Source organism: Rhamphochromis longiceps, linkage group LG11, assembly GCF_057381845.1.
Source record: "Rhamphochromis longiceps isolate RC_006_pf linkage group LG11, R_longiceps_female_GT1.1, whole genome shotgun sequence".
In the NCBI taxonomy this organism is placed as follows: Eukaryota; Metazoa; Chordata; class Actinopteri; order Cichliformes; family Cichlidae; genus Rhamphochromis; species Rhamphochromis longiceps.
In genome coordinates, this window is record NC_140567.1 from 31,641,813 (window position 1) to 31,655,972 (window position 14,160).

A 14,160-nucleotide genomic window follows, 5' to 3' on the forward strand; every position below is an offset into this window, starting at 1 on the left:
AATAACAAGGTCTGCTGCAAACTACAAGCATGCCAGGCTGGACTTGCTGTTTGATATTATCTCTACGGCTTCAAATAGAAGCACAAGCGTATTCCCCGCAGGGTGGCACAGAGAGGATAATCCCCGGTGAAGTTTATAATCGCGTGATAGACTTTCCCGTAAAAAGCCCAGATAAACGTTGCTTGTTCGAGAGAGAAAAATAACTAAAAACAAAATCTGTAAATACTATTTTCTAAAAAAAAAAAAACCTTTAAAATATACACATTTTGGTGAGCTTAAAAAACAAAATAATTTACGATGATGCTAAGGAAGGGTTAGGAAAACGGGTAATAAAACGGGTAAAATAAAACCGCTTTTCATCCTTTTCTGCTTCCTTGTGATCGTGAAACAAACTGAAGGTTATCATCAGCGCTTCCTGAACCCTTCCCTGCGCTGCCACATTACTGGTCATCAGATATATAGAAGCTGGAGTGACTTTGGGTTGGTGCGCTACTCTTGGAAGAGTAAAAAAAGGAGACGCGGCAGCAGACTAAATAACCAGGGGTTTGGGTAGATTTTTACGCACGGATGGGAGTTGTGATGTGTTATTATGAAGCCTTATGATCCCTTTAATCTTACCTGTAATTAGCGGAGAGGAAGACTGGGGCGTTTGGAGCAGCAGCAAAAAGCAAAAGAAAAACCTACAGGTGGACCAGGAGGGAGGGTTCAACCAGCGGAACAACATCCTCGGGTTTGCTCCAGGAAGAAGAATCAAAGAGCTTGGGGGGGGGGAAATGAAGGGATAAATAAAATCAATGAAGATAAAAAATTCCACAATCAAAGCTAATTTCGAAAACTTCTGGTCTGCATGTCAACCAGGAGAGAAAATCTCCTCAGTTTGTCAGTTTGAGCTGAAATGCGAAGTGGCAATCAGCCAGACGCGCGGTGATTACAGTGATATTAAAATGACAAAGACGCGCCGGCAAGCAGGAGACAGCTGTGCCGCGCACGCCCTGCGGAAAAAAACACAGTCTGCGAACGAATTGAAATTATTTACATAGAGAAGCAGTCTCAGATTTTGCAGACGTGAATATCCTGAGAGGAACGGCGAGCTGTGAGTTGTTAAAATGACTTTTGCTCCACTCCGACTGTCAGAAGAGTCCAGACCGAAGTGTCCGAGGTAAATGCAGCTCTGGTGTACACGTGCACATTTATATCAACAGGAGAGTTTAAAACTCAAACGTCTTCCAGCCAGCGAGTCAAATTTTTTTCCAGCAGTAGACTTGTCTAAATCTGCGCTCCCAATCCCAAAGTCCGCTTGTCACATGGATGCTCGATGCCGACTCTTTCGGGGCGGAGAAGCGGTCTGCAGCCTCTCTCTGGCTGAGCGGTGTAAATAGTCGACCTGCTTCTCCTCCTCCACCCCCGGTATTAAAGCGGACCTCTGGTGTCGGAGCGCACCACGGAGCCAGAAAGTCCTGCCTCCTCTGTGAAACCCGGACCTCCTCCCGTCTCCAGATCTCTCCAAAACTTCCTCCATACCCCCTAACCCAGACCCTCTCTGGTCCCCATATTCAGGTTTCCTGCTGTGACCCCCAAACCCTGGTCCTCCTGCTGCTACTACTTTAAAAATAAATAAATAAATAATTAAAATAATGAAAGCTACTACTTCTGTTTGACTGCTTCTGAGCGTTTGTGCAGCTAATGTAAATCTCCCTGTATCTCTATCTCGCTCCCTGTGTGAGTGAGAGAGAAAGAGAGAGAGATAAAGTTACATTACCAACAAGCCAGGAGAGCTTTATGTCTCCACTCTGTAAGTTTATGGACTTAAAAAAGAAGATAAACACTGGAGAAGAAAAAAGGAGAGGAAAGAGAGATGATGAAAAAAAATCAAGTGCAACGTGTGTGTTTCTTGAAGAAGCCAGCTTTCTTCTAAAATGTCATTATTTAGCACACTCACAAGTTCTAGCCTTTATTTCACTTAATCTCTCCTCGCTAAATGGGTTATTGTGACACAAGGAGCAGAATTCCACAATGATTGACCTAATAAATGTATTGATAAATGAATATTAGAGGCAAGAAAAAAGGATTTATCTCCGTGACTGTTACTAGTAATTAATTACTTCCTTTTTTATAGATTGTTATTGTGTCCTGTTTAGTGTAAAATTATGTCACCATGTTTACTTTAGGTCTGGACCTTTTTCCCCTGTTTTGTCTTAGGCTCCTTAATCACAATGAAGGGGAATTTTAATGCTCTAACATCACATCAGAGACAATATGTGTTTCAACAGCTTTCCTGTTACAACATGAAAGTCCTCACAGCACAAAGCTAACTACACAAAGAAATCCATTTCCCAGTCTGGTTATGAAGAACCTGACTGTCTTGCACATAGCCCAAAATTAATTCCAATCCAATAATTTTGAGATGAAGTGGAACATTGGTTGCAAGCTAGACCTTGCCCAGCAGTGATGGACCTCATTAACATTCTTATGACTGTACAGGAGCAAATCCGTGCAGCCAGATTCCAACATTTGGTTAAGAGTATTACACAAGAGAAGTAAAATGTGTTACAGTACAAGATTAATCTCATATTAGAATGTTTACATTCTTTTATTTATATAATGTAGTTGAGCCTGCGCATATGTATGCTTTAGTTTTATGATCAAACTTCACGCCGATTCCAGGGGTGGGCAATAAACTTTCCCAAAGGTACCACATGAGAAACTGAGACTGTCCCGTGGGGGCCACGCAAATAAGCTGAACTGCTCAGTATTAATTTTACTTCTTTAAAACTTTATTGGTGCAGTCCTCCACAACAGTCTCAGTTTCTCGTGTGGCCTCTTGAGGAAATATATTACGCAGCCCTGAATTAAGCCATGCTGAAAATTAGTTTCTATCTCAATTAATTTCACAATAAACAAGTCCTGGTTCCTGACACAGGACTTTTAAGGCTCCATTAGTGGCTCTTGAAAGGGTCAAAGGTCCATAGTTGCCAAACTGGGGTCTGGTGGATTCTCTAGGGGAAACAAATGTAAGCATTATATTATGAGGAGTGAGCAAAGGATTTCTGGTTTTTGTTTCTTTCTGAGACTGTTTTCCATTTAAAAATGCACATTAACATTTTATTCAGTTTTCACACCCATATGTTTACGATCGAATGATTTCGCCCTCTAGTGGCCATACTAACAATAGCCGTTGTTAGGAGGCTGCTGGGAGGATGTTGGGGTGGATTAATGGGCTGATGCTACTTGAAGTAAAGAGCATGCACAGTACCTTCTTATTTTGAGCGTAACGATTCTCTCCACATCTCTTGACCATAGCATTGCCAAATTATATAAATACTTTCTAATGGTTTTGTTACTGTTTATTTTACAGCCCTATATCAATGGTTGCCTCCTGAAAAGTCCCCAAAAGAAGCAACAAACCACTGATGTGGTTGTTTAGATTGTAAGATTAGTTCTGTTTTTTGCTAATTTTTGGAAACACCCCTTCCCTCCTTTGTGTCAGACTCAGCATGCTCCTTCACATCATAAACGTCTCTATATTCCCGCATTAAGTTCCCATAAATCTGCAGTCTGGAGTCAGCATTTCAAAGCCTCATGTGACAGATCAGGCAGGTTGCATGACAGTGTCTGTGTATGTGTGTGTCTGGCCTCTTTAAAGTGAAGCTCATCAGATGCTCAGACGGGGAGGAAAAGCAAGTCTTCAAAGAAATAATTAGGACCCACCCAGCAGCTTTTAACTGAGCATCAGCCGCTGCTCCAAATGTGCTGCTGCACACTGAAAACACACACCAGTGCAAGCAGAGCTGAGGTGTGCATCAGTCAAATGAGACAGAGAGGAAGAGAGTCCAAAGAGTAAAGTGTGTGTTTGTGTGTGTGTTGCAGAGAGAAAAAAGGAAACTGTGCTTTTAAAAGTAAGCTTGTGAAAAAAAAGCATGCTGCAAGTGTTAAAGAGATAAAGATCAAGACATAATGTGTGGCGAAAGACTTTATGTGGTTAAAAGAGAAAGAAAAAAGCACAGTGTGTTCAAATGAGACCATGAAAGGTCCTGTTAAAGGTAAAGACTGTTGCAGTGAGATTGAATTTCAGTAATATTAACCACTAGATGGCAACAGGGAGAAGAAGGGGGTCTACCTGATCTGACTGCAGATGGTCCTTTAATGATCATCTACACACAAACGCATAAACACACACACAGACTGAGGAAATGTTGGAGAAAGTCATGAAGGATGCTGCAGAACCCAAAGCAGGTGCTACTGGGACTCAAATATCAGCTATACTTTTCTTTAAAAACTATATAAATATATTGTCCCATTTTATGGCATCAGTCCTGACTGACAAAAGTCTGTTATCCTGGCTTTTATTTTCTCCCTCTTTTTAATACAGGCTGCTTTGAATGAATTTCCCCAAGACTGATTAATCAAGTTGTGCTGAAGTGAAATTAAATGCTTCAGTTTTATAGAAGTCTGAAAGAGCTGTGGGATTAAAAACTGCTTCATGCATCTTACAAACCTCATAATTTTTGTTAATTTGCTATTTTAATGTAACCACTCACAAACTCAGTGAAAATATCAACAAATGAGAAAATCAGATGTATATAGTATGTGTTCAAAAGCAAGGTGAGGAGACGAAAAGACATTTTCTTATGGTAGTTGGCTGGCTTGTGGACACAGGAGGTTTTCAGGGTGTGTGATGACCCTCCTGCATTCAAACTGGCCGCAGACGGCAGCCGGAGCCACAAAAGCCCCGAGGTTAAGGCCCCCCCTGCAGTCGGTAGGTCTGGCTCAGAGGCGAGGAGGTGACAATGACGATGTCAGGAATGCTCCTGGTCAGGATGTTGTCCAAAGTCACGCTTTCTCACATATAACAACACAACAGGGGACAAGGCACTATCTCACAACTGAAAATCTTCCATTGAGTGAACATGACCCAAAGGCAGCAGCACACATGATGCCCACTCACTCACTGTAAATTAACAACATGCACTTTTCACACACGGACAGATTTCACTGACCTTGTACTCGGGAGCTGGCTCGTTGCAGATGTTTTAATGTCCAGTCAAACTGTGTTGGATGTTTGCATCATTTGCTAGAGAAAAAAAAGAGAGAATGGATAGAATCTATCCACTGTAAGAATAACACGTGACAGCGATCAAAGCAGAAGGTTTTGAAACATTTCTGTCTGGTCCAACTGGAGTCATCAGAGAAAACAACAGTTTAAGCTACTTAATTATAAAACATGTCACCTTACAAAGTGGTACCTGTGAGATGGAATAAATAATGAAAAAAAAGATCCCACATTTAATATTTAAACCACCAACACGAGTCAGATGAATGAGTTGGATGTCGATGTTGCCAGTAACGAAAATGTTGATGCTTCTTCCTGCAGCCATGGATCACAGCTGGATGCACATAAGGTGGAGCTACACAATAAAACCCCAAATTGTGACATGAAGTTGTTGCATTTTACATCCTTGTAATGAACTAAACTGCAGATATTTAAGATGTTTATGGAGGCAGTTATGAACAGCCTCAGACGAACTGGAAACTGTGTGTAAAGTGTAAATGCAAAATGGAGGGTTTGGTGCCTTGTATATTTCAAGACGTAACTAACAGCTCAAGCTGCTTATGTGAAGAAGTGAAGTGTTTTCCATGTATCATTCAGAGAGCAGGGAGGTATGTTTTTAGAGAGCTGCTGTACTAGTGCGGGAGCTCTGGGATCTATCACGCTGCGTACTCATCTGGTTTTACAAGTTTCTTACGGGGAAGTCGGGCTACAAGCTAATCTCTTGGCATGTATCACTGCTGTCGGACAGAAGCCACATATCTGCAGAAAGGACATTCTGCAGGAAGGAAGCAAGGAATGCTGTTCTTACAGGTTTTAAGGGCCCAAAGGTCATGAAACTCACTTGGCAGATAATTGACTTTGTAAATTTCAGCTCAAGTTAGAAAAAGAAAAACAGTCAAATTGCAGTTGCGAGGAGGGGTTTTCCATGATTGCAGCAGAGATTAGTTTTCAGCTCATTACCCGCTGCTCTGGACCAGCACAGGAACACACACAGAAGCAAGGAACTGTGCTGTGATTTTTGCACAGTGGCCAAACAGCATTATTACAACTTTCTCATATCACGTGACTAACGCTGGCGCAAAAAGTCTTTTTCCTCCAAGAGACAATAACACTGGACACTGGAACAGTAGTTGCTGTAAAATGGTGAACAAATCTTTGAGTGTATTACAAACCTCAGGAAATGACTTGTTTTATTATTTAAAAAAACCAAACACCCTTATCCATTCATAAGATTAACATTTGGAAAGTGTAGAAGACACTTTATTTCATCCCATAGCTACATAGCGCATGATCAAAAGGGGCTAAAATTGTGGAAGCAAGCAGAACAACTTGGTAGATTATGTTATCCAGCTCTCTTTATTACACCCATGACTGAGGGAGACCTTCACATGACAATGCCACTCAGCTGGGCCAAAAAGCATTACCTACAAAAAACATCATTATGAAAATAAAAGTGCTGCTAGGGTCATTTGTGTGTTTTTAATCAATGCAGGCTTCACAGTGTAGTGGTTCACATATTTGCCTAACAAGCAAAAGATCCTGAAAGATGCTCTTCTCAACACGAGGACCGTCTTTTAATCCATGCAGGTTTCAAATATGTAAAGAATGTCTAGCATTTAGAAAAGGGAGACTTGCGGTTTTTGCTTTTAATACATCATAATAAGGTAAAGTTTAGAAGCCACACAGTGACTTGTGGAAATAGTCCATCAGGGGAAACAATGCTGCAGCAAACCTGGAAGCTGGATCAGACATTAAAGAGAGCAAACTATAATTAAAATGTGGGGATGTCGTCTTTGAGATCAGTTGAGAGTGGCTGTTTTTACATGTCAAAGAAAAAAAAAACATAACGAGTAGGAATTCAAACCCAGCTGATGTGAGACAAAGTGAATTGCACACATTCAGCAACAGGTTTGTTTATGTGCAGGAGAAAATACCTGAAAGTACAGCCAAAAATTATTAAGCTTCACTATGAAAACAAGAACTGCCAGAGTGAAAGATAAGGCTCACAAGATGGTAGTGAGACCTGCTGTGATGTATGATTCAGAGTCAGTGGTACTGATAAAAAGATAGGAAGCTGAGCTGCAGGTGGCAGAATTGAAGATGTTAAGATTTCCACTGGGAGAGACCAGAATGGACAAGACTGGAAATGAGTACATCAGAGGGACAGCTCAGGTTCAACAGTCTGGAGACGAAGTTGGAAAGCCAAGGCTGAGATGGTTTGGAGATACTGGAGAAAGGATGGTGAATATGGGTAAAACAAGGAAGACCTCAGAGAAAATAATGGAGGTCGTGAAGGAGCACATGCAGAGGGTTGATGTGACAGAGGAGGATGCTGAGGTGAGATTGAAGCAGATGATCCACTCCTAAAGAGTGCAGCTAAAATAAGAAGTAGAGTGGTAGTTCTGAAGCTTGGAGACATACACGTATCATCCCACAACATTAAGAAATACTCACTTTGACCCTTATGATCTACCTAAACATCTCTGCAGGCCAAGCAACACCTTCTCCACGGCAACAGGGCTCCCTGACGGCTTCAACCTCTCCAATAAAGACAACCAACATTTAATATATTTTTATTTTTATGTTGCGTAACTAAAAGGGTCTTTCACATTTAGTTTTGGTTTCATATAACTTGCCAACGTGTCATGAAAACATGATATAGACAAATCACCAGAGAAATGATCAGAGAGATGCAAAGAAACTTGAATCCAAGTATAATTTCAGGGGGGACAAGATATTTTTCATAAAAGTTATTATTGGAGAAATTTTACAAACCTTTCACTCTGACTCATGACACTTGTATAAATTATGATTTTCAGTTTTTATTTCCCATGATCACATTAAGTGATGAGTAGATAAATAAACGTATTTATTTTAAATAATTTTATGGCAAAAATGGACACAAAGATGAATTCTTACAAAATGGAACAAATCATATCATAAATACTATTTTTTATTGTCCTTTCACATAAAAGACTGAAATGTGATAACATCACTTTGTGAAGTAAAAACACAATGTAGCTGCGTTACCAAGGAAAGATCATTTCTTGTAATTTTCCACTGGGATCAAAACACAGGATCAGTATTGTTCACACAAAAAAAAGAAATCCGAGCTTAAGTTCCCCGTGGCAGAAATGAAATGTTGCTGACGCTTCAAATCTGCAGCGAGAGTAAAATGATGCGGCAATTATCTAATCCAGTTTGTTTACGCCTTAAACCCAGAGAGACAGAAATAAGCTTGGAAATAAAACCCCAGAAGAGACGTCTGCTCCTCAGTGTCTGAATCCCAACTCTGCGCTCTGTCCAAACTGCCACTGCGGCCCCGTTACACTTTGATTGTTGAAGTATTGTTTGATGTTTTTAACAGTTGGGCGTGTGCAGCTACGTTTAGTGGTTCCTCACATCAGTGCTGATTTACTACAGGCGTGAAAGAGGGAAGAAGTTACTGATGAGGAAAAAAAAACTAAATCTGGGAAAGTGTTTAAAACACATAAACACTAAGCAGAATGAAACAGAGAGAAATGGCAAAAGTAAAGAAAGGAGGAGGCAAGGAGACAGGAAGAAAAAGTGGGGACTAATTTGTTTTGTGTCGGAAAAACGAACCAAATGGTGGAACAGAAAGTAGCTTGGGCATCCAACAGACCTGGATTTGGCACAGGATCTTTTAGCTGTCTGTTCTACAGCAGCGGCCTTTTTTTGGAAATCTTTATTTTATCTTCAACCTTCAAGATGAATGCTGAGTTTGAAAAAGAGAATGAGCAGAAGAAAAAAAAGAACAGGACAGAATGAAAAAAGAACGCAAACTCATCCGAAACAATTACAGGCACACAAAAAATGCTCCAGATAAACACACTCCAGTGTGAGACTAACACGCTGACTACACATGTGACCGATTCTTGTGCAACATTCATTTCGCAGGAAGAGCTGAGCTCTGTGTGACTAGTTAACCGATTTTGACATACAAAAATAAGTATTGCAAGAACCATAAATCAGTGGACGTGTAACATTTTCAAACACTCCTCGAACCTTATGAGATATTTTTCATCTGTCTCTTTAGTTGAGTTTAATCCATTTCTTTTGACCATTTCCATTTGTTCGTACCCGACGCATGTTTATTATTCTACACAAATATCGAAAACTATTTCTGTTTGTGCTCCAGGGATGCAGGGAGTTTCTTTTATTCTTTTCTCTTTTTTTTGGTAAGGTCAGAAATATGTCCAAAGATCTAAAGTTGGAACGTCATGTGGACAAAGGGGGTAGAGTTTTTGAGTTCCTGAGCTTTTGAAAAAGTTAAAGATTTCCAGGAAAAGTTGCTATGGGTGGAGAAGGAGCTGCAAAGTGCTGAAAGAGGAAAGAAAACAACAAAGAGAGTCAGGTAATTCTGTGAGGGATGACAGATGGAGGGATGAAGTGGTGGGAAAGAGGATAAAATGCTAAGGGAGACCGACCAAAGGGTGAAAGTTAAAAGGGACGATGAAAGAAGATAATCAAGACCATAAGTAAGAGATTGGGAAAGAGTTAGTGAAAGAGGAAATGGAAACCTAAACAGTTTTTAAAAAAATACCGAAAGGAAGAAACTGATAAGGAGTGAGCAAGAGCAAGAGATGTAGGATACAACAGAGAGAAAAAAAACATTGGGAGAGGAAAGAGGGATAAGAACAGAAGAAATTCACGAGAAACTGTAAAGACAGATGACAGTGGGGATAAATATAACTAAAGAAAAACAAAGATCACGTTTTTTGAAAAGAGAGACGTAATGGCAGGTATGAGCTGAAAGAGTGAAATGAAAATATTTGACCAAATGAGAAAAGGAAACAAAAATTGAGAGAGTTTTTGTGGCAGTGTAACTCTATCTGTAGCGCTCCTACATGTACACACACTGGGAGCTGCTGCCAACTTAAACAGCAGCAGCTCTGCTTTAGCACCGTTACCCAATCTGCAGCTGATCTCGCCCGTGCAGCCCAAAAAGAGGGGAAAAGAATAAACAAAAGGGGATCACTTCAAAAGTCATCAGACTGAGCTCCGTTTCTCAACTTGACAAGTGTTAGGTTGGCTTTCACTCTTTGTCCACAACTCTCTGTGGAAACACAGAAATGTAAGAGTGTGAGAAATGATGGAAATTTGCACATTTAACCGTTTGCCCATGTGAAAAGGTCATCTTTGCTGGAATTCAAAGAAGAAAATCTTGTCCCAAGATTTACTAAGTTAAGCAATCGTTGCACTAAAAAGGTGAAATTGAATGAAGCATGCTGAAAGACCTATAGACACGTCTTTGCTCCAAGGTGAAGCTTTGGTAACTAGTCTAAATGAGCATTTTGTTTCTTGTGGATTCGTCTCTGCTACAAATATAAGATTAGAACTTCATTCATCTCAGAGGAACTTCTGGTGCTTTTTAAACATAAATATAAACACATCAGAATGTACAGTAATGAGGGTGTAGCTCTGGATAGAGGTAGAGTACCAAATCTACAAACTGGAAGGTTGGTGGCTCGATCCCTGGCTGCTCCAGTCTGTATGCTAAATATGCACAAGTTGCTGACCTAAGTTGCTGCAACAATTATTATAGACTCACTGGCAACTTTACAACTGCTCAGTAACACAAATATCTAATCAGCCAATTACATGGCAGTAACGTCATGCATTTATACATACAGACATGGTCAAAAAGACCGAACAACAAACTAAGGATCAAAAATGGGAAGAAAGGTAATTTAAGTGACTTTGAACACGGCAAGATTTTGGTTGGTCTGACTCTTGGGTTTACGGAAAATGGTGTGAAAATATCCAGTGAATTTCCAGTCAGAGGAGAACGGCCAGACTGCTTTAAGCTGATAGCAATAGTAAATAGTAAAGACTGGTTACAACCAAGTCATGCAGAACAGCATTTCTAAATGCATCAAATTTTAAGCAGATGGGCTACAGGACCAGCTCAAGACCACATTCAGTACTATGTCTGTCAGGTAAGAACAAAAAACTGAGGCTACAATTTACAAAGGTTCACCAAAATTGCTGTTCCGATTTCTGCTGCATCATTTGGATGGCAGGGTCAGAATTTCACATAAACAACATGAAAGCATGGATACATCCTGCCTTGATCCACCCCAACTGCTTTGTTACAGGATGCTGGTGGGTATTTCTGGGCATATTTTGAATGGTCTACAGTCACCAGATCTCAATCCAATAGAGCACCTTTGGGATGCGGTGGAGCAGGAGATTTACATTATGGATGTGCAGCTGACAAATCAGCAGCAACTGTGTGATGCTATCATGTCAGTATGGAGCAAATATCTGAGCAATGAGTAGGGATGGGTACCGGTATCTGGTCCCATTATGGCACCGGTTCTGACATAAACGGTAGTAACCAGACCGAAAAGCAGCGCACATGTCTGTGCTTTTTTTCCCTGAGATGTCATACACTTTAGATTCTAGCCAATCATTTTACCTTTGCAAGGATAGTAGGCAGGCCCAGGTACGTACGTTCTTTTAGAGCAGAGCTACAGATTAAAAGTGCCCAAGGCGAAGCGGTAAAAGTCTGGCTGTACTTCACTGTACTTCTCAGCAGCCTGCAACAAGTGCTTTAGGGTGATACTGTGATACTGTGCAAAGGACGTAACACCTCGAATGTGATGAAACACCTGGCGATGCATAATGTTTTTTTAAAAGCCGAGAAATGCACCGTATTTCATAGCTTGCTGCAAGACCTCACACCGAGCAGCACATCTACTGCGGGTGTGGTGCCTGTTATCGGACCCGGAGTTAGCGACATCCCCCAAGAACCCAAAGAGGAGAGTCCTGGCCCCTAGCCCTGCCAGTGTAGCAGAAATGATGACGGATGGTGATGGCAGCAGCAGTCGTTCTTCTCTGGGTGAGTAGCTTAATGTTGTTCGTGTGTAATTTACGCTGAGTAGGCTAACCACGTTATTAAATTAATGCATGTAAGGTGAACTAGCAAACACCATCATAGCATGCAGCTGTCTTCTTGTTTAATGGCAGATGCTCCCTTCACCCTGGCCAAAAAGGCTAAAATGACCAAAGAAAAAGTGGAAAACAGCTAAACATGAGAGGTTTTTGGACAAAGTTTGTGTTTTTTTTTTTTCTTCCATTGTTTAAGCACTGCTTCCAGCCAAGAGTGATACCATATATGCCCTATAGCTGCAGAAAAGGCTAGCGTTGTTATCTTATTACAATAAGTTGTAGCTCCAGGGCAGCTGTGGCTACAACTGTAGCTTGCCTTCACCAGTGTATGAATGTAAGAGTGACTGAATAGTGGTATTGTAAAGCGCTTTGAGGGGTCCCGAAAAGCGCTATATAAATGCAATCCATTAAAAAAGCTAAACATGAGAGGTTTTTGGACAAAGTTTGTGTTCTCCATTCTTTAAGCACCATTTAAGCACCGGCACCATTTCAAAAGTACCGGTTTGGCACCGGTATCGGATAAAACCTAAACGATACCCATGCCTAGGAATGAGTCCAACACCGTACTGAAGTTATGCTATGAAGAATTAATGCAGTTCTGATTGCAAAAGGGGTCCATAACAGGTATTAGTCACAGAACTATCATAAAAAATGGATGTGAGTTTTCTGTGTGATAGTTGTGATTTAATTTAGATTGTATCCATCTATTATTAGGCATCACTGTATATAAAAAAGTGGTTATAATTACACCATAGCTATAGACCTCTAAATTAAAATAAAACAACTTATTATGTATGTATGTTATCTGATATGCAGAAATACAGAATGCAGAAAAAGATGCCTGGGGTAATTTAGAAATGGTGCCAAACTGTGGCATGACTGACCCCACTGGATGCCTTTGTAAAATGTGGAAACTATCTAATGTTTGCAACATTATTAAATGGTAAATGGCCTGTATTTATATAGCGCTTTACTAGTCCCTAAGGACCCCAAAGCGCTTTACATATCCAGTCATCCACCCATTCACACACACATTCACACACTGGTGATGGCAAGCTACATTGTAGCCACAGCCACCCTGGGGCGCACTGACAGAGGCGAGGCTGCCGGACACTGGCGCCACCGGGCCCTCTGACCACCACCAGTAGGCAACGGGTGAAGTGTCTTGCCCAAGGACACAACGACCGAGACTGTCCAAGCCGGGGCTCGAACCGGCAACCTTCCGATTACAAGGCGAACTTCCAACTCTTGAGCCACAATCGCCCCAATTAGAATGAACATGAGCTGCTAATTGAACCAGAAGTCTGAATCACAGTCAGTTTTGAAGCCTTTGTACCGACAAACCCATCTCACATGGTCTACCATACCACACCAAAGAAAGAAAGGTTGAATGAAGAAGCCATGTCAGTGTATTTCTTTGTAATGACGTTGGATGTCTGACCGATGAAAAGCTGTGACACGCTATTGAAACTGGTATTATTTTTCTGAGGAAATGGGAACTTTCTTTGTTTTCTTAAATGTGCTGTTTTATACTAAAAAGTCATTAAATATTGTGAAGTTGAAAAAAAGTTGGTGTTGAAATCCAGGAAATTTCTAACAGTTATGATTTACTTACAGCTTCAGCGCCAAAGGAAGAGTAGTGGAGAACTTCTCCTTGCAGGAAGAAAAATGACTGTTGTTGTGTTTCTGCAAAGAAGAATTCAGCTCAGTGACATGTTTTGACCATATTACTGCACAAGGAGAGCAAAGACAAATATACGGTGGTCCCTTGTTTATCATTCTAAAAATAACCTGCGATAGGTGATATCCGCAAAGTAGCCAACTTTATTTTTTACAATTATTATAGATGTTTTACGGCTGTCAAACCCCTCACTACACACTTTATACAGTTTTCTCAGACAGGCATGAACATGTGCACACTTTTCTCTCTTGTTTAAACACTTTTAAAGTTTAAACCTTTGTAGAAAAATAAGTCCAGTATTATAGAATGAAACTAAAGATCATACCCTGTTTTCAGGTCCCGAACATGGCAATGGAGCAGCTGTAAGAGAATACAACATTAATGAATCAATGGTACGGAAGTGAAGGAAGCAAGAACAATGACTTGAGTAAAGTTTGACTTATCTGGCTTTTTTGTTTCGCTTAATGCGCCTTATAATCTGAAAAATACAGTAACTCCTACCTTCCTTTAGCAT

The 14,160-nt window shown here is 40.7% G+C and overlaps 1 protein-coding gene across 2 annotated transcripts in view; it reads right to left on the reverse strand.

Annotated features, from left to right (window-relative positions):
• bmper (BMP binding endothelial regulator) overlaps positions 1 to 1,641 on the reverse strand; it is a 34,420-nt gene extending 32,779 nt beyond the window's left edge. Inside the window, exons 1-2 of one of the 2 annotated variants that reach the window (XM_085423658.1) lie at positions 1,037 to 1,640; positions 619 to 758 (exon numbers count right to left, since the gene is read on the reverse strand). In XM_085423658.1, the coding sequence (XP_085279784.1) occupies positions 619 to 724 (106 nt within the window). In that variant the 5' untranslated portion in view covers positions 725 to 758; positions 1,037 to 1,640. Of the gene's footprint in view, positions 1 to 618 lie in introns of both variants that reach the window. The other variant, XM_085423657.1, reaches the window with a different exon arrangement.
• Between the last annotated feature and the right edge of the window lie 12,519 nt (positions 1,642 to 14,160).